Genomic DNA, 24,575 nt, shown 5'->3' with positions numbered 1-24,575 from the left:
TTTTAATATTGGATAGCTCTAAAGATTTGGGGTTTTTCCCTTTCTTGTGTGGGTTTTTAGGAGCATGATGAGATGTTTTCTGGAACTTTAAAAATGAGTTTTGGGGGTTTTGATTCATTCTGAGGTCAATGTTTATAGGATGTTGAGGTTGTTTTACTGTTTTTCTGCAATTCTAAAGAGAAAAAAGGCAGCTTTTTGTCATTTTAATGGTGGAAATGAAAAGGGTTGCTGGATTTCAGGAGTAAATTTGGTGTGTGAAATTTGATTCTTGTTTCCGTGCATGTTTATGGTACCAAAACAGTATTTTTTTTCTGGTGATTTGTTGTTGAAATTTGTTGGAAACCTGGAATTTTGCAGATTTGAGTAAAAGTTGGATCTTAATATTCAAGGCCAAACAATGGATCATAAAGACAAATGTTTTACTACCAGTTTCAGCACTCAAAATCAGCAGAGATGGGAAGATCCCTCCGTTTTGGATTACAGCAGGAGGATCGAACCACAGTGTGACCCTAATCCCCAAATCGAACTCCCTGACCCTCTCAATGAGCTACTTCAAGCCAGCAAGGTCCAAGACTTTGATCCAACTGCAATGCTAAACAATCTCTCATTCTTGGAGCAGAAGATCCATCAACTTCAGGGACTGGTGCATTCAATCATTGGAAGAAGGGTGCAACCATGTGAACTTGTAGCTCAGCAGCAGCTTCTGGCCAGCTCCGATCTCACTTCGATCATTGTTCAGTTGATATCGACCGCCGGTAGTCTTCTACCTTATGTTAAGCATGCACAGAGTGCACCTTCTGTATCTCTCGGACAGTTTCAGCCACAAAATGGTGGTGGTTGTGGTGGTGGCAGTGGTGGTGGAAGCGGTGTCTCCGAGCTGCAAAACTCCGTTGATATTAGTACTAATGTGGAACATGAATTGAAAGATGAGGAAGATGGTGAGGAATTAGGGGAGAATCTTTTTCCAGGGATATATGAGATATTGCAGTTAGAGAAGGAGGAGATCCTTGAACCCCACACTCATTTCTGCACCATATGTGGCAAAGGGTTCAAGCGAGATGCGAATTTACGGATGCACATGAGAGGGCACGGAGACGAGTATAAAACGCCAGCAGCACTTGCGAAACCGAACAAAGAATCCGGATCCGAACCAGCTCTCATCAAGAGATATTCGTGCCCCTTCGCTGGTTGCAAGAGGAACACGGATCACAAAAAGTTTCAGCCTCTTAAGACCATCTTGTGTGTCAAGAACCATTACAGGAGAACCCACTGTGACAAGAGCTTCACTTGCAGCAGATGCAACACCAAGAAATTCTCGGTCATCGCCGATCTCAAGACTCACGAGAAGCATTGTGGTAAAGATAAATGGATTTGCTCGTGCGGCATGACGTTTTCGAGGAAAGATAAGCTGTTTGGTCATATAGCTCTCTTCCAGGGACACACTCCAGCAATCCCCTTGAATGACACTAAAGGATCCACAGGGACATGTGATCCTGGTGATGGCGGTGAAGCCATGAATAAGGTTGGAACCATGAATATGTTCAACTTTTCGTCCAGTGTGAATGTTAAAGGGAGCATCGACGATCCTGCCAGTTGTTTCTCACCTTTGAACTTCGACACGTGTAATTTCAGCGGGTTTCACGAGTTCCCTCGACCACCATTTGACGATTCAGAGAGTTCATTGGCATTTCTCCTTTCAGGGTCTTGTAGTTACACTCACGAGACTGGAGAATAATAATAACAATAATAATGTGGGGAGGTCCTGGGTATTGTTTCTGTACTAGAATGTATGGTAAGGCAGCCTTATGTACTTAGTTGTTTAAATAAAATGCTAATTCAAAGGAAAAGAAAGTCCTTCCGTTCTTCATTACGATCTAGATCTGCGATGCCCGAATTTAAAAATCCAATCCGATCAACTTGAGCAAGTAAATAGGAGATAACCCGAACCTGAAGTAATCGAAACTCTAAAACATGAAGTTGAAATGGCCTGAACAAAATAAGATCAGAACTCAAAATTGACCCGAACCAAAATTGAATGAAAGCTGTATTAAAATGAATGTCAATGAAAATATGCTTATGTCTCAATTGGTGTTAAAACCAACTCCTTTGAATAGGTATGTTTTGGCTGCATGAACCATCCGAGCTAAACTCCTGATTCTTCGAATCGGCTTTCAGCCATCTCTTTCTTGTCTATTACACCTATTTCCAGCTTCTCATCCTCTTTCTCAGTCCTAATTTTCCTTTTGCGATTGATAAATGCACATGCTACTGACTAGGAGAGGGCAGCAATGCAGCAGCAGGCAATTTCACTCCCGCTGTTGCGGAAAGCCTTGCACGGTATCTGAGTTCGGCCTTTTTCCAACAAACTATTAGGTAACACATGCAAAACAGTGTGTTTATCTGTAGAAAGTAGCACAAAGTTGAGGTTTAGAGAAACGGGGGAAATTTTTTCATGAAGGAGAGCATAGGATGAGTTCCTCACTGACCAAGATGATGATGGCAATAGTGAGAAGAGGCCCGGACCAGAGCACCGATAAGAAAAGTCCACTTGGATCAAATAGTTTTGGGTTGCAAATTTCTTCCAGTTGTCATCAAGTAATCTATTCAGTGACTTGGCAAAATATACACCAAGCACTACAAAGCATCATCATCATGCAAATAAATTAGAATTGCCAAGTATATTTGAAATAAATAGAAATCAATAGTACTGGATAAATTGATAGAAAGTAAACAGTAGTGCTGTCTTCTTATGCTTATGCGCCTTTGGATACTAAGTTACTGATGGTTGTTGACATAGGCAAGTTTAATACTAAGTTACTGATGGTTGTTGACATAGGCAAGTTTAATACTAAGTTACTGATGTTACTCGGATAGGACAAGTAGGTTGTTTTTAGTAAGATTCATTAATCAAAATTTCAAACTGTAACAAAAGTATACATGAGTAAGACCTGTAGCCCATAAATGGATGTAAACTCGTATAGAGACTTCAATCATTTTCTCTCGCGACTCCTTCAATGGCAAGACTGACCCCTTTCAGGTTTAAAACCATATATATTTTTTGACAACTTCCGGATTTTCATCTTTGTTTCCTGCTATATCGACTCTATAAACGGTTAACAATAGAAATTTTAAAACGAGTTCCGAAATTGTCAGAGCTATTTCTTAGATTCCTAGACGTTAACTTGTTAGGAAGATTTGCTACTTTATGTTCCATGTATACATGGCTGACTATCAAGATTACAGGGCTTGGGGCTACGAGCAGAGCAAGGATTAAGTAAGTGTGCTTGCCCTCACATATGAAGATGAACAAGGGTTCTTTAAATTTTCAAGTCATCTACTATTATTATTAGGAACCAGAAGGAGTTCTTTCAGGTAAATGTCATCCATTTGATTGACACCTTCTCAAAGACTAGGCTTCTATCTCCAAATCACCAATTCGACGAAATTCCTATGATCTGAAACAGGACATCAATAATTTCTAAGCCAGCTGTAGAATGAGACAACTATATTTTGCTTCACAGTCTATATGTTTTTACTCAGTCTCATTACTTCTTTGTTTCAATCACTGATCATATATCTGCAAGTTATCACATTTTCCATCTAATATGAAGTATATGTATCAAATATATGCATCAGCATGTATCCTTCTCACGTCTGGAATTTCAGATTACAAGACAACGTATTACCTTAAGATGTAAGACAAAAAGAGTAATTAAGATTAATAACAATGGCTTAACGAAATATTGTTAAGGGGAGAAGACACAACTTGTGGAAGCTGTTAAATTCTATTCAATGTCCTGGAACATCTACCACCTGGTTTAAGATTAATAACAAACTACAGGGCCAACCATGATCAGACTGTAAGGTAATTATGATATATCAAAGTGCAATGTTATATGTCATTAATCATTCGACCACAAGAAGGCAGCTTATTTATGAAGCTTAACATTTAAATAAAGCAAGTAGTCAATATGATTAGTAACAACTACCATAAATAAAAAAGGAAAGATCTAAGAATCTTAGTCAAAATACTCATATGTGCAACGATTATCGATAACACGTAAATCAAAAACTTACATGTCAGGAGGAACAGACACATTTGGAAATTAGTGTTCTTCCTGGAGAAGATTGTTATTATCAGTAAGACAAAATGGAATGCCAGCAAGGACATCAACCATGGTTCCTGCAAAAAAAAAAAAGGGAGAGAAAGTGAGAGAATTGTTCTCAATAGATGGCGGGTCATGAACTCAAGCAATAAAGAACCATAACATTTTTAGAGAAACATATATCCTTGGTTCCATATTAGATGTAAGGATTATGACTAAAAGTTTCAAAATAACACAGCTAAATTCACAAACCATGTTCATCATCTTTGCTTCAAAAACAAGTTATCGGTATCCTTGGTTTTAAAAGGCGCAAGGTGCAAGACGCAGGCGCACACCTTTCGTAGATAAGTCGCACTTTTATACCCAAAAAAACCTATAAATTAGTTATGGAACATATTTTATACTTAAAACAATATTATAAACATATCTATGCTAAAAAGTTTATAAATTAATTATATGAGTATATTTATACTCATTACCCACCGATTAACTCCTAAAATACTTGTCTACGATGTATTGATTTATACTTGAAGTTTTTAATATTTAAAACTACAATTTTATTTATTTTTATAAACATATTTTAATCCTCTTTCACCAAAATCTACAATGCTATTGATTTATACTTAATGTTTTTAATATTTAAAACTATTATTTCATTTATTTTTAAATGATACAAATTTATTTTATTATCAATTTAAAATTTTTAACTATTATAAAAAATCTAATTTTTATGTTTAATAAAATTTATTAAGTAATTAATATTTAATTTAATATTTTATTATTTTAAAAATTAAAAATAATTATATATTATTAAATAACTAAATTTCTAAAAAAAACATATACTTTGATTTTAAAAACAGACAAAAGGTGGAAGAAATTATGATGATAGTTTGTTATAAATAAATAAACATTAGAGTTTGACTATAAATTTGGGTTATAGGTTTAGCTTGTTAATAGGTCAAATATTAGGGTTAAGAAATGAGAAAATACGATGAAAAAAAGAGTTTTTTACTTCTTCAATCGTCGTCTTCCTTTTTTACTACCGCAATTCTTTTTTTATCTTCTTTAATCTGTTCTACTACCTATTAATATCTTTAAAAAAAAATCCGAAAAGCACAAAGACACTACGCCTAGATGCACGCACCTCTTATATCTCGCCTCATCCAGGCGGGTGCCATCTTCAGTGTCCGGCTACGCCTCGCGCCTAGAGCGCACCTTTTAAAACCAAATCGGTATCAAGATGCAACCCATCTAACTCAAAAAAACTGCCTTTAAAACATGCAGATCAGGTATGAATTAAGCTAGTACATAATTACCAGGTTATACTTGGGGTTTCGCATTGGTGAAATCACCAATTTATGGAACTTTGTGCATCATGCAATCAGTATTATCACTCAATTACATGATTTTGTCTTTTCCAAAATATTCTTTTGGAACAGATTGTTCAAGGCAGTCCCCCCCCCAAGATTTTAGTCTTTCAACCGACACTAACACTTCAGAAATTCTAGTAACCAACATTAACACTTAGTAAAATTCAGCTTTGAATTGAACCCACGCCTCCGGTCTGAATATCATCTCGAATTCTAGGGAATCAATCAGAAAAAAAATAAAGAGTGCGAAAAGAGAAGAAGCGGACCTTCCAGTCGATGGCATGGAAGAAACCGATGAAGTTATCGTAAGCGGGTCGGATCAGGGGTTCAAATCGCGATCGCGGTCGCGTTTTCGGTTATTTCAGATTGCGGCCGTCTATTACAGCCGCGGGTAAAATCGGACGGCGGCAAAACCACTATATCACGACCGAAATCGCGGTCGCGGACCGTTTTTTAAAACTCTGGGTCGGATACCGGAACGGATCTCCGACGATAGCTTCTGAACTAGATCCGCCATTAATTCCATGTGCTCCTCCATAGCTGATCTCAAATCTTCCATGCCTTCTTTTTTGATCAGATTCAGATCTCGAAAGCTCGAAAACAATCACGCAGATCAAACGATCAGCAAATTGAAAATGAGATTGGAGAACAGCGGAGTCTTTGTTATTTATATATCCATTTCTGTTTCTCTCTCGACTTACGTAGAACGGCAGAAGAGTGAAAGGATGAAGAATTGCGGTTTTTTCTAGGTTTATTGATGAATTTACCAAAATTTGCTCCCTTGTTTATTTGGGGTTAAATTCTGATTCAAGTCCCCACACATTTCCAACATTTCAATTTTAATTTATATTTTTTAAAGGGTAAAGAATGTAAGTGGTCCCCCGACAATAAGATACTACTTTATTAAGTTCATCGACTATTAAAAGTTAAAATGTCCTCAACAATAGAGTGTTGCTTGGTCAAGTTCCTCGACTATTAAAAGTTACAAAATGATCACCCAACTATTTATTATTTTCCAAACTCGTCATTTTCCGTTAAAAAATAGACGGTATTATGATCTTAACGTTAACTCATTGACTGTGATACAATAAAACTTGATCTAAAAATCTTAAACGACTATCATATCTCAGTCATCATGTTTACGTCCAGCTTAAACAACCGCAATTTTTTAGCGGAAAAGGACGAGTCTGGAACATAATGAATTGTTGGGTGATAATTTTATAACATTTAATAGTTCAGGAACTCAATAGAGCAACATTCCATAGTCGATAGACCATTTTGTAATTTTTAATAATCGAGGTAACTAAAAAAATTGTACTTATAGTCAGGGTGATTTGTGTTCTTTACCTTTTAAAAATTAAAAGCACAAAATTTGGTGTTTTTACCCAAAAATCACTCAAATATTAAAAAATCCCCTATTAGACACCATTTCACCAAATATTCTCGATTTATCACCCATTTAAGCGTAGGTGCGTTTGGTCAAACGCACCTACGCTTGTTTTCATAACATTCATTTTTCAAAACGAAAATGGTTTTTATCTTAATTCTTAATTCAAAAAAAATCCTTATATTTGGCAAATCGAAAAAAATCAAATTCGTCATCGACCTTTGGGTTATATAGGTCGAATACCTAAAAGTCTTAAAACTAATTAAATAATATAAAATCAAATTTAAAACAAAATTGATCTGCATTTAGTATAAATTCATTTTAAAGGGATAAGAAGTTGATTACGCGTGAGGAATGTTAAACACCCCCATAACGTCCAAAATTGGTACCTAATCGCTTATACATCATTGTGGCAGTGTAATTAAAAATTCTAAACTAAAAAATTATTTCACGATTTATTTTATTTTTGTTAATTAATTTGTTTCGAACCTCAAAGAATATTCTCGATTCTAAAAAAGAGATCACGAGATTTACACGTCCTCCATCAAGAAGACTATCCTATCTATCTCTTCCCTATATAGAAATATTCTTTCGTTATTAAATTAAGATCTTAGATTAAGCATGAAATAAAATAAAAATTAACGGATTAAAGCATTGTGTCAAAAATAAACCAATATGAAGTTATATTAAAAGTATAATTATTGCCTTAATTATTTATTTATTATTTTTTACACGTACTCGATTATTTTCAAGTTCACTCTCGTCGTATTGAATCGTACAACCTCGATAGGTCACACTTTTCACACCCATTCTTCAAGATGTGATCTTGAAAATTAGTAGAGTATGTAATTTCAGTCACTTTTCAATCTAAATTGTTCCAATAATTTAATTAGAGCACCCAGAGTCCAATTAGTACTTAAATAATTAAAAAAACATGGATGTAAATAAACGAAATTAATAAGTTGGATTAAGATTAGGCTAAAACTATGGGGATCTATTAGTGGATAACTATTTATATTTTATGTAATAAACATGTAACTAGTGACAAGGATGACCATTTAATAACCTAGAAGAGCCTAAAGTGTAATATTCCAATTCTTGAAGCATGTCAAATTAGGGACCTAAATGTAATGAAACTAAAAAAGGGTCAACTTAATATTTGGTCAACAACATAACAAAGCCTGTATTAGCTAATATGTAAGTGAAACGAAATCCAGAGCTTGAAATAGAATAATTGAAATCTTCATTTAGTTACTAAAATAGAAGCATGCTAAAATTTAGAGATTTAATTAAGAATAAAATTGGCATACATCAAGTGACCAAAATGTAAAGTATCAAAACCCGATACCCTCCCTGCAGAAATGGACCAAGCGCCGAGACCTGTTCCCCTTATGGCACCGTTTGGTGCCCACTATATAAACCCGAGATTAGGCAAAAAAATGGCCTAACTCAACTCATTTTTAACTCTCCTGTTTTTGCTTAAAAGGAAAATTCCCAACTTCTCTCAAGCTTCTATTCCATTCTCTTATCCGAGGGAGACCTAACACCTCCGGCCACCACTCACCGATGCGTCGCACCACCATGTACGGTGGCCGGAATCTAAGAAACCTACCCTAAAATGAGCCTATTCCTCTCCTAAAATCATATCTATTCCCCTTTCCCTTTTCACCTAAAACTTGATGGGAAAATCTAGATATGCAATTTTACCTTAAAGAAAGTCACTCTCCGGCACGCAAAGTCACTCTCCTGCACGCTTGGTTTTCGGTGACGGTAAGGTTTCCTACTCCTTTTCCTCTCTTTTGGTTCCCCCCAATGTTCGGTTCTTCGTCCGATTTTATAGTTTGGTTCTCTACTTTTCCTTTGCCTTACATGTTTTTGGGTAGAACATTGTTCTTTTCTCTTTCTTATTCTTTTGCTAATCTTGGCTTTACTTGTTCTGCCCAAGGGAGGAGACATCCCAGTGAGAAACAAGGTTGGCAGGCGGGCGACCGTGACATCATCGAAAGAACGTTTATAAGGAACTTTACACCGAGGCTTGTTTTTCCTTCTGTATGACGACCACCGACGAATATGGAAGCAGTAGCAGGTCTCGAGAAACGGCGAGTCACGGGCAAGCAGCTGGTTGGGCACGATAAAGTCGACACGCAGGGAGCTTCGGACTCATAATGACGTGCGTGGGGAGGCGGAGTTTAGGGCAAAACCCTAGCCTAGGGTTGATCTAAACCATTAGATCTATCACAGATCCAACGGCTGATAGTGAGGCGGCGCTGGAGACTTCAAGGGTTTAGAATGAAACCCTAGTTTTATATGGGTTGTTTTTTGGGCCTCTCCTTAATTTTGGGCTTGTAATTACACACATTTTTTATTTAATAATAATAGTAATGATTATTATTATTATTATTATTATTAACAATAATAGTAATAATTTTTATAATCACAAAATAATGGTGATTACACTTGCATGGCACGAAGGCATGTTCGGTGGGAAGCGCCTACGTCGAGTCAGCGTGTTTGATGGAACTCACTTTTTGGAAGGCGTGTCCCCTTTCCTCCACTCCTACCGTCACCCTCTCTCTCTTATTCCCCCTCTCATCCCCTATATAAACCCCTTTGATAACTCATACAAACCACAAAAAATTATTTCTTCTTCACATCTATTACTTTATAGTCTTTAAGGTATATTGCTATTTTTATACAATAAATTTATTATTATTTTATTACATAATTTTTTATTATTTGATTATTTAACTGTAAAGTTATTTAATTTATATTTGTTATTTGCAGTAAAAAAATGAAAGGCGAGATGTTGCAATTGGATGCTGGTCATATTTCGAGTCATTTTGCTGATATGGTCGGAATACGAAACTATTTTCTTTTTAAAATTTTGATTATTAGGAAATCAATCATATATTATTTAAATTGTAAGATTTATTTATTAGAATTTATTTAAATAATTTTTAAAATATTAGTTCAAATTTTAATGGTTAGAATTTATTCATTAGGAAACTAATCGAATATTAAAAGCTTTTATTCGTAACAACAATATAAAAATACTGAGGCAAATCTTACAATATTTATCTATGGTTGGATTTGGTTACTTAGCAAAATTTGAAGGAGGTTGTAAACTTGAACCCACCCTTATTTCTGCATTAATCTAGAGGTGAAGGCTAGAGACACACATGTTCCATCTGCCATGTGGGGAGTGCACCATTACCCTGGAGGATATTTCAATGTAGTTAGGGCTCTTGGTAGATGAAACTGTCATTTATGGTGTGGCAGATGATGATTGACAGACTCTGTGCAAAGAGTATCTTGGAACTGCCTTGACGAATTTCAATGGTGGCCGAATATCGTTAGGATGGTTGCAAAGAAATTTTAAAGAGTTGCACAAAAATTGTTCCGAGGACAAGACAAAATCATTTTCCCCCGGCATACATATTACAAATCATTAGAGGGATATTGATTCCCAACAAGTCTTAGTATTAGGTCCATTGTATGTGGTTGTGGCATCTCATCGATTTTCAAGTAGTCGGCACGTTATGTTGGGGTTTTGCAGTGTTGCCATTTTTGTTTAGAGATGTGTCGGACCATAAAATATAATAAAATATCTATTGGCGGCTGTCTCATGCTTATTCATTCGTGGTCATGGTATCATGTGTCTTTTTTTTGTCTGACCGTGAATCAATCATTTGTCTTTACGTTATAATCAGGTAATTTCAATGCTAAATTTATTTTTAAATAATGTTTTTGATTATTATTGAATGGCATATATATATATATATATATATATATGAAATATGTGGTCAAAAATAGAATAGATCATCGTGATATCCCACAAAAATTAGAAGATATCTGATTACTCATATATCAAAAAGTTGGTGCAGAGGTAAGTTTTTTAATTTTAATTTTTTCATTTAATTGTCTTTATATAATTTGAATATCATTTAAATTTTAATAATAAATATATATATGTTTTACTTCAAATGGTTGCCCTATTTGAATGACGAAATGAGGACTTGCATCCCACCTGACTTGAGTGGGCAATTGGATGTATGGGTGGCAGTTGTGCCTCTTATTTGTTATGCTATTGTTGAGTGGCATCCGACTGACCGTATGCTTCTTCAATTTGGTTACACACAATATATTCCTGAAGCACCAATAAATCTCAACAATATGCAGAACATCGATAGATGAGGCAAAAAAGAGGTTAATTGATTAGCGATGTGGGTGAACCGACATTAACACTTCCCCCCTCGAGAGTATATGTTAGAAACTAGTATTGTGGTTTCAGATGGCTATATTGAATGGTTCAACACAAACGGGAAGTTGTTCTTACTTTCAGAGGGAGCACGAGGGGTTAATTCATCATCGCCGCGCCGAGAAAGACGTCCAAACTTCATCGTCCCCCACTTATGAACGAAGAGCAGACATCTGGGTTTAGCTATTCCATCGAAACCATCACAATAGCAAACATCGACACATGTTTATATCCCTAGTCCGATGGTTCAGATGTCGCCGCCCCACTTTCATATACCACCGTCCAACTTTCATATGCCACTGCAGGCGGTTCAAATGCCATATCCGTCAGTTTAGATGGCATACCCACCATTTCGTATGCCTCTATTACATGGCTACGTACAGAGCCCCGTAGGGTTTTATGACACCCCTGGTAAATATTATACGACTATACCTATGGATCCAACATTTACTTCACAGTATGGATCGTAGACATCGATGTTTAGCTTTTCACAGTGTTCGCAATTTTCAAAAGGTGGTGGGATTGTTAGTCATACTCCTCCAGGGTCCTTATTCTACATAGGTCCTGCATCATCATCCATGCCTTATCGAGAAAATGTAGCTGAGAGTGATGATAATGACGATGATGATGATAGTGAAGAGGAAGAGGAACTTCCTAGAAGAAACCCTCATCGAAGTAGACAACCACCACTATGCGGAATACATTCAAGGAGGCATCGATAGATAATATTGATGATATTTTAATTTATTATAATATTTTAATTTATTGGTTTTTAGGTTTCCATCAAATGACATGAATTATGTTTTTACCTCTTATTCGATTTCTTTATTATGTTTTTATATTAAGTTTTAGTCATATTTTTTTGTCTTTATATTAAGTAAGTTTTTTTTATTATGTGTAATGTTTACGTTAAGGAACCAAAACAAATATATAAATATAAGAAATGGACATCTTGTAAAATAAATAAGCTCAAATCACATTAATTGGTATTAAAAGAAAATAAAATAACATTAATTGAAACATTAGAAAATAAAATTACACGAGTAGTGGTCATCGATTATGTGATTATAAAAGAGATAGATAATTTTCCTATTGTGGCCTAGGTTTCTGCAATGCCCACATATTTTGTGTTCTTTTGACGTCTCTCGAATATCCATATCACAGTGAATTCAAGTGGATTTTGGACGACCTGAATCCCTTATAAGTCTGGATCTGGTATAATTGGAAGCCAAGTCTGAACCTCATTTGGGTCTTTTTATTACCTATGAGAGGAAACTCATATTCATATACCTTGAATACTTCTGAAAGTTGGTATATGGGATCCATATAATGTTTATAGTCTTGACGAGAATGTGAGCAACCTGCTATGAAATGGGAGCATGGATACTTCAGAGCTTGAAAAAACCCATAGCCACACCACCTCTCTCGTAGATTAACTCTGAAAGAGTTAGATTCAATCCCTTGAAGAGCTCGTGATAATTCTGTGGTACAAAATAATCCCTGGGTGCGAGAAAAGCTTATCACCGATATTTTGTTTGATGTTGCAACATTTTTTGTAGATTTGCTACTAATCTTGGGTGATAAACATGATTTTTTTCATCCAAGTAAGAGATTGAACCCTAGCTTTGCAAAAAGCTAACACAAACGAAAATACGTCGTTTTAGCTAAAGTAGTTACTAGTAAATGACACCCCTTTAAGGTTGAATTGATAGCCTTGACCAAGTTGGTTGTCATATGTTCATATCGATATCCACCATTGTATGTATTTTTTTACTTTTCTTTATTGATTTCACTAATGTAATTGTATCCATGCTCATTTTTTTCTCGTAATTCTTGAAGCATATCCTTGAACCTTTGAAGTAAGAGTTCATAACCTAAGCCGTCATATGTAGTAGTTAGTGTGATATAGAAATAGATAAGATGAAAATGATTGAGAAACAAAATTGAAAAAATAACATACCCATGCGTATAATTAATTGGCGTTCATCATTCTTCTTGTATTTTTCATGGTAGTTTGCAGCAATATGTCGAATACAGAGAGAATGTTGGACGTGTGGGGGTTTTTACATTGGACCCAAAAAGTCCATTTTTTCTTTGATCCAAACTCTTCGGTCTAAAATGACACAAATGTGTTCCCTCTGACAACATGTAACTTTAGATTTATCAGGAAAAAAGCCCAAGACTCTGTATTTTCTCCTTCGACAATGGCAAAGACAACGAGAAGAATATTGTGATTACCATCTTGAACAACTGCCTATAATAAAACTTGCTTGTATTTTCCATACAAGAATGTACCATCAATTTGGACTACAGATTTGCAGTATTTTACAGCATTAATGCATTATGGTAATTCCATAAAACATGGTAGAATTAGCATCAATCTCAAAGCACTCGATCATTCTTGTAGGCATGGCTAGTTTCGAACTCAACTACTTTCCCAGGATTCAGTCTTCGCATCAGGTTAAACCAACTGGGTAGTTTGTTGTAAGATGCATCACACTCGCCGTGTAGTTTTATAATGGCATTTTATTTTCCCTTCCATGTTTTTTTGTAGGAGTTGGTGTACCCATAGTGATATTATATTGCAAAAATCAACACTTCAATAGCTATATGAGAACTTGCTTTGACCATAGGCATGATGTCTTCGAAATCACGTTGAAGTCCAAGTTTCGATGATCCTGGTTGATTCCTCGTCCATAATATGTATGAGGATCATTGTATTTTGTTAGTTTATGTATGTCGTTCTTCCTTTTCCTCTTTGAAACACGAACCATCTAGTTACAATTATTGTCACGTTTGACACAATAACATACATACTTTTCGGTGGTAGATCGATAAACTCTGGAGTGAACTGATTATGAATGTTGTAATTATTTATTATCATCATTACTTCGCCTTTAGATGTGAACTCTATTCCACGATATAAATCATCATCGTTGACTGATAAATGCCTCTCATAGTCTCTAACATTAGGCATATCTGAAAATTTTGGCCCATACATCGTGTTATAGTCAGCTTCAGACATGTGTGCTAGAGGTTCGTATTGAAATATATTTACGGGAACTTCATATGTATCATCATTGGAGTCCATATTGAATTGTGGTAATTCGGGTTCAACGAATAATTCAGTCTCAACATCATCTGCTCTTGGCTCACAAAGAGGTTCTTCTGGTGGAGATGAGGGTTCCTATGTGATATTGATATTTAGGTCGAACAAGTTCGCAGATGAATTCCTTACTCTAGAACATGAAGGGATGTCTCTATATGGGTTATGAACTGAGTGTTGCATCGAAGACATATCCATATTGAGGTTGAAAAAGCTGGCAGATGAATGTTTCATCTGGATATGGAATGAGTCTCCATATTGGGGTCAAATAAATTGACAGATAAATGTCTCCCTATTGAACTTGATGGAATGGTACCAGGAGGAGGATTTGCCATTAATAATGTGAAATCATTACAAATTGTTTGAGTTGGACTGTCAACTTGATGAACTTGTTGAGGCAACCCATAGTGGGAGAATAATGACATATCACGAACTGCATGAACGTCAACAAATTTGGCATACATTTATGTAAATAAAGTCTAAATTTTGATTGGAAGTATAAACCATCATAGCAACATCTTCATCGGTACAAAGGTCGAATGTTTTATATGTCAAAGGAAAATTTTCAGTCGAAAATCTATACTGAAGTTTAGACAACCTTGTAGTATTTCCAACACAAGCTTTCCTTGAGATTTTTGTTACTAATTTCTCAATAGTGATGTTTCTCTTGAAGGTAATGAGAATATAATGATCTGATTGGAAAACAACTCTAAATTCATCTTCATGAATTTCTCCATCATAATAAACAACAGCTGAAATAAGAGTCATTTTGAGAATTTGAGAGTTTGATAATTTCAGAGTTAAAGAGTTTGAGAATTTGAGAGTTTGAAAGTTTGAGAGTTTGATAATTTCATAGTTAAAGAGTTTGAGAATTTAAGAGTTTAAGAGATTGAGGATCGGGGAACTATTTTCGTCAATTATGTTTGATGGGATGAGACACTATGACATGGCAAAGACTCTCTGAAAAAAGGGAAAGCACTTCCCTTTGAACGAGCCTCTCAGACAATTATGTGAACTGAGATTTTTATATGTCAACAGTTGGAGAATTGTTCCCATCAACGCTATATATTTGATGCTATGAGACACTATGACATGACATGTATCCTCTGAAAAAGGGGGAAAGTGCTTCCCCTACAATGAGTCGTTTCTTTTTTTTCTTCTGATTTTTCTGGGTTTTTTTTTTCAGTCAATTAATTGAAGTAGGGGTCTTAATATAGGGGAGGGGAGTGAAAAGGGCGGGACACCGTGGAAAGGAAAGGTGCCCCCAGGGTATGCACATTCCAAAACCCGGTAAAGCACACTCTAGGGGATGCGACTTCCATGTGGGTGTGTGACTAGGCAAAGACACATTTCACCAAAAGTGCCTTAGGACTGACTCGACGTAAGCGCGTTTCACCAAATGCGCATTCTCTCAAAATGGTGTTGGATCGAAAATATTTTCGGTAAAGGGTGTTTGATAGAGGATTTTTTAATATTAGGGTGATTTTCCGATAAAAAGCCCACAAATTCAATTGTTGAATTTGTTGATGTGATATTTTAAAATAAAAAAAGATTGTTAGGGGTTAAATTCTGATCCAATCCTTATACTTTTCATACATTTAATATTAATATATATTTTTTGTTATCCTCTCGATTCTCAGGAATTCGTCTTGATTAATTGTTAATACTATTAATATTTTTTATTAAATATTTTGACGTGAACTTTAAAATTAATAAAATACTAACTTTATAGTAATAAAACTGAAAATATGATATTATAGTAGACTTAAATTTAATAATTTTTAATAATATTAATAATTGAATTTAAAATTTTAAATCTAAAAGATAAAGATTAAATTTTAAAAGTAAAAGAAGAGGATTATATTTTAAATGTATGGACAATATAGAACCTTAGAACATAGTTTAACCTTTATTTGGAGTACACTTCCATCCCTGAGACACTTGGATTTTTATCAATGTGTTAAATTATGATTTTAATGTATATTACGATGTTGAGCTGCTACATAACAATAGTTATCGTTTATGTGATTTGTATGTTAAATTTTTTTTTTTTTTTTATATATTTGAATAATAAATTAAGTTTTTATTAAATAAAAGATAAAGTATAATAAGCGGAACACAATTTGACATAAAAATTCAAAAGTCATGAAGAAAAATAAAATTAAAATACTTTTTTATGTATATTTCATCTTCAACAAAAATTAATAAGCTACCGTAAAAGATTATTTAATTATACGAAATCATCAATCTTTCTTCATTCGAAGGTGCATTGTATTAAGTACAATATCATATAATCTTATAAACTATTATCATATTGTTACTATATTATATTACCACCAAATTTTTATATTTTGAGCACATTAGGACATCTAGCAGTTAAATACATCCTCAAATCACGTCCAGTACTCTGTAAGATATATGATATTGATATCTAAAAATTTTGATGGACTCAATTAAAATGTTGTAAAGTTTTGGAACTAACTTGAAATCTAAGTCATAATTTGGAAGTTCCATGTAGTAACCCTAAATTTATTAAGACAAATGATGTGAATAATAACTTTGTTGAGGGGTTTTCCAATTCTTTGGAAAATATTTAGAAAGTATCATTTGTGGATTAAATGATCGAACCCCAACGGTTGATAATGTGTCTATAGAGTGTGTGCGTTCGATTTAGTCTCGAAATTTATCTCTCGTACATTTAAATAATGTCGAAAGCACCCTATACGGATGGCTCACTGGTCTTGGCACAAAACATGTAGAAAATACATTAGTTACCTTACCCTACCTTGCAGCTGAAGCTTTCTTGAGTTTCTTCTTGTTAAAGATTCGGAGAGCTGAACTTAGTATCGGCCAACTTTGTGATTATGGCAATGTAAGCCAGTAGCCACAACGATTTTCCGTTCTGACGGGAAAGGTGATTTAACCATCTTTTCGTCGTACCGATCACATCGAACGACTTGATGCGTTGCAGGGCTTGAAGATTCCCAAAACCTCACCAATGCTGCTGCCTGCAACTTCTGGCTTTCCTTCTGCCAACTGCTGCTTTTGTTCCGATGCTAAAACGACCGTTTTATCGTGAATATTCCCCAAATTTGTGGAGTGTTCGACTACTTTGTTTCCCGCATGCTCTTTACCTACTGCAGCCACTACTCCATCTTCTGCGATGTTAACGTATGGGTCCTGATCGATGGATGATTCCATTGAGACCTCCCGTGCTGAAGTCTCTGTCTGCAATGCATTGAGACCACTTCATACTAGGAAGGCAAATTTAAATGCAATGAACAAAGAAACAAACCTTCTTTATGTGCATATGTGGACTAGAGTGAAGGACATTGAGAAATTCATCGGCGGCCCTAACCCACCTGCATAATTAAAAGAAAAAAAATACGTATCAGAACACGTCCGCCATTCGATGTCCAAAGAAATTTCTTGAAGTTCTTTTATCATGGGAAGGCTGATATAGCATCAATGGATTTGAGAAACATGTTAAACTCGTTGGTTATGCACTAATGCGAAGCTATGAATTACCAGAGCCTGGATGCAGTTATTCCCTCGAAAAATGCTAGATGTCCTCCGTGTCGTGCGGTGGCCATCACGATTTTTATTTTCCCTGATAAAGGATTTACCGGATCAGTTGCTCAATATAACATAAGAAACTCGAAGAAAGCATTCAGTAGAGCATGGTTGCAAGAGCTCCACCTGCATTCATCCCAAGGAATAGCTTCTCTTGTACAGATGGGATCGTAGAGAACCAATACAGAGCAATGGCACCGACACATTTTGCACATAGGGAGAGCTGCTAGAACTCCTATAGTACGTATCCACAGTCTGCAAAAACAGTATGATACTTTCATAACTCGTAATATAACAGCAAAGAAGCAACAATGGATGAAGATCCAAATGGTACCTCAAATTCTCCAACAATGCATGTAGCGAAGTTGTCAAAATCTCGAATTGAACGCGACTGTCGAAGGCCAAAAGGATAAGCCAGCAAAATGTAAGATCTAAGGAAGAGAAGCATAACAAAATAACTTGAGAGGAAATCGACACTTCTCACTAGGTACTACCAAAGGTGATAAGTGATAACCAACGGAGTTGGCAGCAACGTAAAGGGGATAACATCGAAAAACGTTGTACTAGCAGTAAACATAAGTATGCAAGTTGTGAAAAAAAAGGAGAACAATCCAAAAGAAAAGAGGGTCCTCATATCAAAAGAAAAAACAAACCTTTTTTATTCCTTCCCAATTAGCCAATCGAGAATAGCGAGGCTCATGCCTACAATAAACATTGGGGTCGAAAAACCGGTTACTAGGACCAGCATTTAGGCTTCAAATCTGACAACTTATTTGAGGAAAGCAAAGAAGACATACATTTTCGCATAACCTCGAAGGCCAGTTGCTATGGCTCTATCATATAACTTCTGAAGTAGCCTGCGGCATATAAACCTGTCACCGATCTGCAGAACATTTGACCATGATGAAGAACTATTGCAGATTCATATGGATGACCACATATCCAGCTACAATGTCGAAACACAAGTAACTTTGATGGCTAAAGTAGATATAGCATTATAACATATAATGGAATTTTGAGAAATTGCTTCCATAATAGTTTTGCAACTTGAAAACATGAAAGACTATTAGCTACATTTCGATAGAAATAAAGCACTAACCACAAGGTCCCATGGGGAGCAAATAGCAACTGCTCCAGCTACAGGTACTTTCTCTCTATCCTCTCCGAGATATTTCACCTGTCGAAAATAATTCGTACCAAGGGAAATCATATGGCCGTTTATAGGACCAATAGAATGGACTACAAACCAACTTATTCCAATCTAAATAAGCTGAAAAGAGGGAATTCACAAGAACCGGAGATGCTAAACAGTTCTTTCTTTTAAGACGAGGAAATATCCTTATACATCAACAGTGAATAAGAGGCATCTAACATAGATGACACCAGTCGTAGCTATGCAGGAGAGGTAATTCGAGCAATAGAGTTTGTAATAAAAAATCCCAAAGAATAAAAATTGCATATCAAGTAACACACCAGAATGTTGGCACCAATGCTAGTTCCAATGGCAAATAAAGGAGCCTTCGGGTATTGACGATGGAGATAATCAATGACTGCTCGGGCATCCTCTGTGCAGCCAGCATTATAAAAGCAATCAGACTGCAAAAGTGTTATTACAAAATACAACATTAAAGAAATAAATTCATTACACATTAACAATGTTAAGTTTTGATAAAAATCATGAAGAAATTATTAGTATTAACAGAATGGTTAAGTGAGGACAGATCTTTATTAGACTTTAAGATAGCTCTTAGCATCTCCAAAATTTTCCAGAGGAGGTACAAGACACCTCAGCTTTTAACCAATTAACTCTAGTTTTCATTCATACATACATCTTCATTGGAGCATGGCATACAGGCCAAGCACAACCTAATTCTATTTTACTCGGACACGGAGTTCAGCACTATATACAGGTACGGTAAAACTTTTTTCCGAAGTATGTCCATATGGTAGGAAGGACAGATTCCCATGGTTCTTGAATATCTATCAGATACAGGTATTTAAGGAAAATGAAACATATGAGAAACATAGGCCTAACTGAGCTACCATTATCAGGTTGAATACCTAATGTTATATCCTTTTCTGAATCGAACTATTACTGTGTTTCGATCAACCGTCCATGAACTTCATTGTTTGTAAAGCTCATTAGTTAAACAAAAAACCAAAGTATTTCTTAATGTTGGTTGATTTCACAGGCCAATGGAAAATAGTTATATGGAAGTTCAGTGTCCAGTAAAATTCCAACTCAAACGGACCAACCGAAAAAAAGAAATACATAGAAGAAAATGGACAACTCACAGTAATCGAAATGCCACCGAGTCCTCGGTGGTTGCTAACTACAACATTCCATCCATGTTTTGCGAATCCAAATGCAAGGTGCTTAATGTACTGTCACAAGAATTATATCAAGAAAATCCCAATTTAGTAAACTATATTCCACAACAATCTCTTTCATAACTTCCATAATTCAAATCACCAGCAGATATTTAACTCACAGAAGAAGCAGAATCACTTGTTAAGCCAGGAATTACAACCACCAAAGGAGTCGTGTCGTCCTTCGAGATAGCGTCATTCGTCTCACAGATACCTCTTGAAACTGTGAGATTATCAAACAGATTAAAAGTAAGAACTTTTATAGCCCAAACCATGAATTTTTCAACTCGTTCAGTTTGAGGTAGTCTCCATGGGTACTTTGATAGCTTAATTGTCTCCAAATGCATTATGCACCCTTTTAACATTTTCTTAGTTGCTCTAATCATATATCACCCAAGAGAGAAAAAGAAGGCATCAAATATTCAAAACTTAACCTTGCACAAAATCCTAAAAGATTCCAAAAAAAAAAACACACACACACACACAACAAATCTAAAAGTCTTGCACTTACCGTCAGAACTTGTGAGCCAGTCTAGAGCTATGGTTCCACCATCAGAAGTATGAAAAAGTTGTCTGAAAAAGTTGCACGTGGACCAACATATATAAATATATGATTTCGTTCTAAATCAAAAACATCCTAAGAGAGAGCATAGTGGAAATTTTGAGACCTGCGGTAGCTGAAAGCAGGAGGGTTCCCAAAGAAATTGAGAAAAGCAGTCTGAAAATGAGGACTTGATAACCATGGGGTGGCTAAATACCTGCAATAGTTTTACCAATTCACAAAAAAAGAAGATCATGGTTCAAAGTGAAAGAACCATATTATACCTCCAGAGACACCCTCCGGAAACCTCTCAATCTCCGTCACACTCGATCCCTCAGCACTTTATTTATCAACAATTAGTCTTTACACGTACCTCTCATCTTGTTGGAGCCCTTAAAAGCTTATGTCCCCAAACATAAACTCTCATATCAATTATAGTGCATAGACGAGACCTAAACAAAACCCTAACAGGTGTACAAATAATCATCATTACCTTATGACTTGAGCGAAATCTAAAATTCATGCTCACTATAAATAGTACAATCAAGATTAGAAAGAGGATGGACTACTCGTAACTGGTCGATCCTAATGATCAACTATCATTCTTTCATCGATTCGCAAATTTCCACCCAACTTAGAAGGGTGAACCGCTCACGACTGATGATATCATCTTATTCCCATCAACAAAACCAAATTTGAATGTAAAACCAGGAAAAGAGTGAAAAAGGGCACCTGCCATGAAGGATCCGACACTTGGAAACCACGCCATTATAGATATGTGAAGCTGGGTGAAAGATTAAACCAACAGGGGCACCTCGAAATCCCGATAAAAAGTCTTCAAAGAAATGAAATCCCAGGAAGTTGTAGAAGAAAAACCCATACCAGCTAAATGGCAGCACATAGTGCGAAATGGAATCGAAGAAAGGGCAGTAAATAGCTGTTTATATGCAATGAAGGTAGATTCATCCACGAAACCAACCAATCCATATCCATTTGACTAAACTCTTGAGAAAACTTCAATGGTTAAATCAAATAAACTTGGGAGTTTTGGGAGAATAAGCAGTTCATGCAGGAAAAAAAAAAAGAGAAAATTTGTATCTTTTCTTTTAAAAGGATTTCCAGTATTCATGGAAAGAGTGAAAGTAGGAGAGAAAATGGTGGGATTTACTTTTGGTTTTCTTTTCTATTTGGGGTATGGAAAATGGTGGCAGTTGAGAATTTGGTGTTGGTAGGTGAGAATTTAAGTGCAATAATGTTTAAACAATAGCATCATCATCATCATCATCAATCATAACCAATTATGAGCAGATAAACAACATATTGTAATGAGTGAGAACATTCACAGCTCTTTTGATTGCCAATTACGAGCAGCTGAGAGCAAGGGCTTTTCACCATTGTTTTAGAGTGCGGCAGCCTAATTCATCATATTCTCCTAATTGATAAAACCATACAGAGCATTGATGTCTCCATTAGACAATCTTTCAATAAGGATTTCATAGCAATGGCATGCCTTGAATGTATGAATTGAAACTTGCATAGCATTCCTTCAACATCAAACATTAGCTCAAGTCCAAATTTGGGAGTAAATGGAGGGAGAAAAGATTGGAAAAATGTGAAGATCGGAGAAGAAACCCCATTCCTCCCTCCTGGTGAAAATCCTTTAGGTAAATTACTCATTTAGTACTTAAACTGTTAGTTTGACCCATTTTAATACTTAAACTTTTAAATTTTTTAAAATCATACCTAAAGTTTAGTTTTTGTTTCTTTTAGTACACTACCATTAAAAACTTTCGTTTTTGTTTCATTTTAGTACCCGTTCAAAATTTAACGCTAAGTTTTGAAAATTTTGAAAGTTTAAGTACTAAAACGGACCAAACTTATAGTTTTGGTACTAAATGCTTTAAGTTTTTAACGGTGGGGTATTAAAATAAAATGAAAACTAAATGTTATGTTTGATTTTGAAAAAAATTAAAAAATTAGATACTAAAACGTACCAAAACTAATAATTCAGATACTAAATATGTAATTTGTCCAATAGTTAATGCAGAGGCAGAGTAGGAATGAATACAAAGGGAAAAGTTAAGTGCCTAAAAAATATTTAAATTAAAAAGGTTATTGAAGATAAATGATGCTTTAAGGTGATATTTAAAGGGAAATTAACTTATTTAAGAATCGAAGTTTTGAAAATTGAAAATCAATAATAAATGAAATTTGTATATATAAATGTTAGGAGTGTTTTGATATATAGATATAGTGATAAATTACACTTTTGGTAATTGAACTTTACTCTCTCTTTTTCACTCATTGTACTTTTAATTTCTTTAATTTACTCACGAATTTTATAAATTGAGTTTTGTTGTGTCACTCCGTCGTTAAATAATTAAACGAAGTTAAGATATGGTAACTTACATCAAAACGACATCGTTTTGAATTCCTGGAAAAAAATTAGACTAAACCGACGTCGTTTTGATTAAAATACGTTCATTTCATAATGTTGTTAATTATTTAATGGTGAATTGACAAAAAAATTAATCTATAAAATTCAGTGAGTAAATTGAAAAAAATTAAAAGTATAAATGAAAGAGAGAGAGTAAAGTTTAATTCAACATGTAGTTTACCCATATATATATATAATATATAAGCTATATGATATAAATAGGGATGGGCATGGGTCTGGTTGGGTCAGGTTTTTGGTCCACCCGACCCGAGAACAATGAATCCTCTACCGAGACCCGACCTGACCAAAATAAGATTTCACCCGACCCGATATATAACTTAAAAACCCGACCCGAAATAATAAAAACTATTATTTTTATTCAATAAAAAATAGTGACTTAATTGAAAAAAATAATATATAGAGGGATATTATTGTAATTATTCCTAAATATATAAGATAAAATTATATTTTTTTCGGGTCGGGTATTTTTCACCCTAAACCCGAACCCGACCCGCCCCGAATCCAAATTTTTAAAAAAAACCCAATCGGATCGGGTCGGGTCGGAACCCGTCGGGTTTTGTCCCATGCCCATCCCTAGATATAAACCTTTTATGTATTATTTGTACTTTTTGTGAGTTTTATATCGAGTTATTGTTTCTATTATCCGTTACGAAGACAAAATCAAATCACATTAAATTTTATACTTCATGTCTAGTCTAATTCACATTAATCTTATGTTATTTACTTCTCTGCTTAATAAAATTTAACCCTTTTTCTTAAAAGGCACTCCTTTACAAAATTTAATTTTTCTTAAGGACTCCTTTACCATCACTTCAACACAATAGGACTGAATGCATGCGTGAGAAATCACACATACCGTTAGATGGTACTAATGGCCACCATCCATTCCCGGCGAGAGGGACACTTGTTTCGGCGGGTTCGGCAACGCCAGTACCTCCAACAATGCACTGACGGCAGCCGTTATCGACCCGAACACAAAGACCGGCAAGTTGCCTCCCCCGAATGCATCATCCAAAGGCACACTAACTACAGATATGAACATCTGCAATTTTTTTTTCCACTTACAAATCAACCATCTTTCCAGTAAAAGTGCTCATAATTATGAAAATTCAAATAGACAAGTGTATCACCTGTGGGATAACTATAGACATGTTCAACACTCCTAGAGAAAGACTTGCCATGTTCAGAAAATTTCACTGAATCAGTATTATGTAGAAAATTTATACTATTATCCTGATTTCATGAACTTGATTTGATCGAATTAAAAAAATGATCTTACAAGATCTGGTCGAAATAAATCCATAAGATTCTGATCAAATTAGCATCGTATTGCACTTATGACCTGCATTGCATGCAAGTGATGTTATAATCACATTTAAAACGCCATGGATGATGCAAAAGAAGGC

The 24,575-nt window shown here is 35.2% G+C and overlaps 2 protein-coding genes and 1 pseudogene across 2 annotated transcripts; 1 reads left to right on the top strand and 2 right to left on the bottom strand.

Annotated features, from left to right (window-relative positions):
* Positions 1-382: 382 nt before the first annotated feature.
* Positions 383-1,804, top strand: LOC120191274 (protein SENSITIVE TO PROTON RHIZOTOXICITY 1-like). The gene is made up of 2 exons (XM_039194255.1): positions 383-461; positions 528-1,804. The coding sequence occupies exons 1-2, from the start codon at positions 398-400 to the stop codon at positions 1,733-1,735; spliced, it is 1,272 nt and encodes a 423-aa protein (XP_039050186.1). The 5' UTR covers positions 383-397; the 3' UTR covers positions 1,736-1,804.
* Positions 1,805-16,855: 15,051 nt separating this feature from the next.
* LOC120191157 lies at positions 16,856-22,106 on the bottom strand (annotated as a pseudogene).
* A 1,929-nt stretch (positions 22,107-24,035) lies between these two features.
* Positions 24,036-24,375, bottom strand: LOC120191263 (sucrose transport protein-like). Its single transcript, XM_039194245.1, has 2 exons — positions 24,300-24,375; positions 24,036-24,211 (listed from the first exon to the last, which is right to left on the bottom strand). The coding sequence occupies exons 1-2, from the start codon at positions 24,348-24,350 to the stop codon at positions 24,038-24,040; spliced, it is 225 nt and encodes a 74-aa protein (XP_039050176.1). The 5' UTR covers positions 24,351-24,375; the 3' UTR covers positions 24,036-24,037.
* Positions 24,376-24,575: the final 200 nt, after the last annotated feature.

This window comes from Hibiscus syriacus, unplaced genomic scaffold (assembly GCF_006381635.1).
Source record: "Hibiscus syriacus cultivar Baekdansim isolate YM2019G1 unplaced genomic scaffold, ASM638163v2 tig00116965_pilon, whole genome shotgun sequence".
In the NCBI taxonomy this organism is placed as follows: domain Eukaryota; kingdom Viridiplantae; phylum Streptophyta; class Magnoliopsida; order Malvales; family Malvaceae; genus Hibiscus; species Hibiscus syriacus.
The sequence above is the reverse complement of the archived record's forward strand: the minus strand, read 5'-3'. Positions and strand labels throughout refer to the sequence as shown.